A 5,661-nucleotide genomic window follows, 5' to 3' on the forward strand; every position below is an offset into this window, starting at 1 on the left:
TCTCTTTCTTCCTTTCCTCTCACCCTGTCTCCTTTTCTCTCTCTTTCTTCCTTTCCTCTCACCCTGTCTCTTTTTTCTCTCTTTCTTCCTCTCCTCTCACCCTGTCTCCTTTTATCTCTCTTTCTTCCTCTCCTCTCAGCCTGTCTCCTTTTATCTCTCTTTCTTCCTCTCCTCTCACCCTGTCTCCTTGTTTCTCTCTTTCTTCCTTTCCTCTCACCCTGTCTCCTTTTCTCTCTCTTTATTCCTCTTTCTCCGCCGTATTCCGCCTCTCCCTCTTCCTCTTGTACGATTTAATTATTTGACCCTTCTTCTCTTTCTCTCGCACTCTCTATTTCTCTACCCACTTCTATATTTCTATCACCTCTTCCTCTCCCATTATGCTTTCTCTATTTTCCCCCCACTTTCTCTCTTACATTACTTTCCTTTCTCCTCACTTACATAAAATATTTCTAACCCATCCCCCCCTCTCTCTCAGACAATCATCTACCACCTCCTCTTATTCTCTTTGATACTTATCACTATTACTCTCTTCCTTTCTATTCCCCTCTCTTATTATATCTTCTCCTCCTCCTCCTCCTCCTCCTCCTCCTCTCCTTGTTTACTCTCCCTTTCATCTCACTTTATACTTTTCTTTTCTCACTTTACTCTACTCCCTCCCTCACTCCGCATCCTTCTTATCTACTCCCCTTCTCCCCCCCCCTATTTACTGGAGTTATTGTTCAATTTTGCATAGTTTCGTATTCATGTTGGTACGTTCGAAATATTTCAATATTTTACAACAAATTTTTTTAATGACATTAATTTAAAAATGATTTTTATTTGTCTTAAATTAAAATGAGGTAAAAATATCATACAACATTACATGAAACCTACACGAGTGTTGGTGACTTCTGAAGGATTTGATCTTAGATCCTGCCAGCAACTGTTTCTCATGGATCGACTTAGATAAACACGGCTTGTTGTCGGGTTTGTATTAAATTATTTATCTATTATTTCTTAATATGTGTTGTAGCTGTGACGGACTGGTGTCTAGGTACGAAAAGGTTATCTCTCACCCTTTTAACTTAACGATACTTAATTGATATTTCAACGAATTGACGGGTTTTGCACGCACTTGCACCATCGTTGGGTCCGCAATCGACATGTCAACCCCATCCTCGCCAAGCCACAGCCCAATGTCTCTTAAGTCAAATGTTTTCTCTGTTCCTACGAAGAATAAAATAGATATTATGCTGGTTTAATCTGAAAAAATCTCAATGAAATAAATAAACTGCCCAAATCAAAGCAGCCCTAATCTCTGTTTACTCACATTTCGGCAATTCGCCTACTTCTCTCAAACTCGTTTTCCCTAATTCATAAATGTCACAATATACCGATTGTCCTTTTTCTATAAAACAAACACCAGCACTGTGTCCATAAAAACTAGAAACCTGTTAAACTGTGTTGGTTTGTTTATTCAAAGGTTAAAGAGGACATCGTTGCTGTTAGTGGTAACCTTCCTGTCTTCATCTACATCTGTTATTGCTGTTAGCTTTCACTGAAACTAATATAATCTCCGCTTGTCCCAAGGTGGGTGTTTGGGGACAAAAGGGATCACACCTCACCGAACTAAAGTCAAAGATAAACAAGTAATCGGCATTGGATGAATGAGTGTTTTTTGTTGCATCAATAAGCTGAAATATGTGTAATGCTGTCGATATATATATATATATATATACCGTTTACTTGTTTCAATCATAAGACTGGGTCTCCTCCAAATCGATCCCAGTACGTATTTTTAAAGTCTGGTATTTGTTCTATCGGTGTTCACTTGCCGAACCGCTAATGTATCGAAACGTACCAACCAGAACAGCTTTTCAAGCAGTGGTGAGGAACAAACACGAACACAAAGATGCACAGAGACATGTACATGAATGCTCACACGCATTCATGTATATACATACGCACGCACACACACACATACACGAGGGACTTCTTTCAGCTTTTGTCTACCGAGCCCACTCTTAAAGCTTTGATCAGCCCAGGACTATAGTGCCACACAGTGGGACTGAACCTGAAACCATGTAGTTGGGAAGCAAATTTGTTACCGCACAGCCATGCCTGATATGTTTACTTTGCAATGTTTGACTCCTTGCAGCTCTCAATTCAAATACTGCAAAGGTCAACTTTGCATTTCATCCTTTTGGAGTCAATAAAGTAGAGTACCAGTCTTGTACTGAGGTTAGTTCTTCCCTTTCTATTTGTCTATTTCTGGAAGATATTGGTTCTGGTCAGACCTGGAAGAGGATAGGCTAAAAAAATGCCCCAAATTAATTGTAGCAGCAGGACCCAATGACTAGCATGGCATGGTAGGCTGCAAGTAGCAAGCCTGCTACGTATGCAAGACTCCAGGAGTTCCAACAAAACCTGAGATAAAAAGAAAAAGAACAACAATAATAATAATAATAATAATAATAATAATAATAATAATAGTTTCAAAATTTGGCACAAAGCCAGTAAATTTAATGAAAGGCAATTAGCTGAATAGATCAAATACAAGTATTTGACTGATACTTTTTCATTTATTTATTTATTCCAACGATGAAAGACAAAGTTGATCTCAGCAATACACACACACATACACACACACACCCACACATGTAAATGCACACATATATACACCTCAAATATATTTGACATTACTATTCTGTATACTTACATTTTCGTTTACAAATTAAGAAAATTAAAATGAAATAAATACATTTGACACAATGCCAATTATAAACAGCTGTTTACTTCTCTCTCTCTCTCTCTCTCTCTCTCACTTTTCTTCAGTGTAGTTTGCCGCTCTCTGTCCATCAACTTATATGTACAAACTTTCAATAAATGACCATATTACTTATTTGACCAGAAAACCATTGGATTATCTAAATGCTTTTTAAAATAGAGTCTGCACCTAATGAAAATATATTTTAATGTAATTTAAGACCAGTCACTTGTCACTAATAGTAAAGTACTGAGCTGGTTTCGTTATAGAATGTTGTTTATTTTCACATCCTTGAGTTGAATTATTGTTTAATTCGTGAGGGGATAGGTTAATAATCATTAACAATATATTAGAGTTCAATTTCATATCCTCAAACCTCACCCCTATGCCCCTGCAACCATTGAGCCACTTCAACCTGCAATATCAACACTTCTCAGCAAATTTACTCAACCTCTTAGAACTGTGACCATAAGAATAGAGAATATTAAAGAATAGAGTGTTGTTAATGTGGATAGAACAGAAAGGGACAAATGTGTCTTAGAGATAGAAGGACAATTGTGTGTTGTAGATGTAGACAGAATAGGTGTGTGTGTGTGTGTGTTATAAATCTACAAAGGACACCTGGGTCCTGTGAAGTTGAAGTTATTTCATTTGTAATAATTTTATTTTCATTTTTCTCCAGCACACAGGAATGGCTTTGATTACTAAAATAAGACTGTGCAACAAGGTGACATCTTTACAGCAATGTTGCACCCCAGGAAATCCTATTTTTACCCAACATTTGTTGTTACCATTTAATCGAGCCATGATAAAAGTGCCGTGTGCAACAAGGGTTACATTCTATCAGATGGACAGAAAGTCTGGCTATGACAAAAATGTAGGAAAATATTCAAAACTCAAAATGGCCTGGGAAGGTTTGAAACACCTGAAGCCTGAAACAAAATTATTTTTCAATGAATGGAAAGTCAAATTTGAAAATGATCCTTATTTAATAAGAGAGCATTTAGATCATTCTTATTTATGGAGATTTAATTCTAAGAATGATACTGACCAGTGGGTTGTGACCTGTGACAATGACCACAGAGAAGGCAACAGTACAGCAACATTTGAAATCAACAAGAATGGCAATGGCTTCTTTCATGGTAATCTTTCTACCAAGATTCCTAAAGATGGAATAGTGAGGAATGCTGGTTATGTGAATATTCGATCACCAAGGAATATGGTATGTTACATTTTAGTTCAACCTGTTTGATTGGGAGAAGAATTTCTTGACTCTCAATCTTTGTTTTTCTCACACCTTCATTCATTTACTACAGCCATACACTCAACACTGCTTGTTGAGCTCACATTAATATCTATTGGCATATTCTCTCTCTCTTTCTCTCTCTCTCTCTCTGTTCCCTCTACTCATATCCATCTTATCTGGCACAGAGCCACTTCCTTAATGCTGCCCCTTCCCTCTGGAGAGGTGGTCTTGTCTTGGCAATCTCATTACTGCTGGTGCCACATAAAAAGACATCCATTCCATCAGGATGGCATTCAGCTATAAAAACTCCGCAAAAGTAAACAATTGGAGCCTGGTGCACCTGTCGAACCATCCAACCCATGCCAGCATGGAAAGCAGATGTTAAATGATGATGATAATGATGATATGCTTTATTAACCCACAAAGATGGAATATTTATCCACTAATGCAGTGTTGGGCACTCATTCTTACTGTTCAGTATTAGTGCATCATCATCATCATCATCATCGTTTAACGTCCGCTTTCCATGCTAGCATGAGTTGTACACACACACACACACACACACACTGTGTGTAGTAAGTGCAGAGGTGTTGACTTAAACCCAATCAATCAGTGTGGAATTTTGTCTCTCATTCTTGAAACACACACACACACTCACCACTACCACCAGCCTAATATGAACCTTGGACCTACTTTTAAATGCTTTTTGTCTTTCTCACTGCAGAAGTCATTCAAGCGGTTTATTCCTTATGATTGGACCTGGTACACCCACTTTGTGATACGGGTTCGTGGTGATGGACGGACATATATGCTCAACCTTCAGATGGATATGACCTACGATGTCCATTGGGATGATGTCTATAACTTTGCTTTATATACAAGAGGTGGTCCCTACTGGCAGGTAGCTAAGGTAAGGGGAGATTATTTCATCTGTTGTCAACATTATTTCACTTTTCCTTTCACAGAGACCATATGTGCACGCATTCTGATATTTCAACTTTGTTTTGTTTTTTTCTAGATACCAATTTCTCGGTTTTACAGAGCATTCAAGGGTCGAATCCAGGATAGACAAGATCCTTTACCATTAGACCGTATTGCTGCCTTTGGAATAACTCTTGGAGATGGAAACTCAGGACCATTTGGTTTAGAGATTGACTATATTGCTGCCATGTATGATATGAATCATACGGAAGAATTTGCTTGGGAAATGTACCAAACAGAACCTTATACTACCAATACCTAGATTATATTGGAATCATTAGAGTCTTTGTTTTTGTTATTAAAATATCAAATTTCTCAAGAATTTTGTTTACTCCAAAGATCAGAGAGTTTGTTTAATCCACCAGTAACAAGGCTAAGTGAGACCCTTAAATGAAACTCTCCACCACCAACAAGGTTAACCCTTTCATTACTTTACTTCTGTTGAGATGCTCCGTCAGGTTTCTTTCAATTAATTTTAAATATAACAAAGAATTTAGTAAACTAACTTCGTTATCATTCAGCTAATGTTAGGAACATAAATTGTGACTAAGGTTTGGTGGAAGACTTTGATTCAAAACTTATGAAAACAGGCACAGGAGTGACTGTGTGGTAAGTAGCTTGCTTATCAACCACATGGTTCCATGTTCAGTCCCACAGCGTGGCACCTTGGGCAAGTGTCTTCTACTAT

General features: G+C 37.7%; 1 protein-coding gene across 2 annotated transcripts; it reads left to right on the forward strand.

Moving 5' to 3' along the window:
• The first annotated feature begins 137 nt into the window (after positions 1-137).
• On the forward strand, positions 138-5,311 carry LOC106881200 (complex I intermediate-associated protein 30, mitochondrial). Of its 2 annotated transcripts, none has more exons than XM_014931502.3 (4): positions 138-966; positions 3,429-3,968; positions 4,717-4,902; positions 5,011-5,311. In XM_014931502.3, the coding sequence occupies exons 2-4, from the start codon at positions 3,438-3,440 to the stop codon at positions 5,233-5,235; spliced, it is 942 nt and encodes a 313-aa protein (XP_014786988.1). In that variant the 5' UTR covers positions 138-966; positions 3,429-3,437; the 3' UTR covers positions 5,236-5,311. The 2 variants fall into 2 exon arrangements, with proteins under 2 accessions (XP_014786988.1, XP_089215286.1); XM_089359160.1 differs by lacking the exon at positions 138-966 and adding an exon at positions 1,521-2,220.
• Positions 5,312-5,661: the final 350 nt, after the last annotated feature.

Source organism: Octopus bimaculoides, chromosome 11 (genome assembly GCF_046866305.1).
Source record: "Octopus bimaculoides isolate indiv1 chromosome 11, ASM4686630v1, whole genome shotgun sequence".
NCBI classification, from domain to species: Eukaryota; Metazoa; Mollusca; class Cephalopoda; order Octopoda; family Octopodidae; genus Octopus; species Octopus bimaculoides.

Excerpts from the sequence above, each read along its gene's own strand:
- LOC106881200 (XM_014931502.3), top strand. The coding sequence starts at position 3,438 with ATGGCTTTGATTACTAAAATAAGACTGTGCAACAAGGTGACATCTTTA. Across the intron at positions 3,969-4,716 it reads TTCGATCACCAAGGAATATG|AAGTCATTCAAGCGGTTTAT; the intron begins GTATGTTACATT and ends TTCTCACTGCAG. Across the intron at positions 4,903-5,010 it reads CCTACTGGCAGGTAGCTAAG|ATACCAATTTCTCGGTTTTA; the intron begins GTAAGGGGAGAT and ends GTTTTTTTCTAG.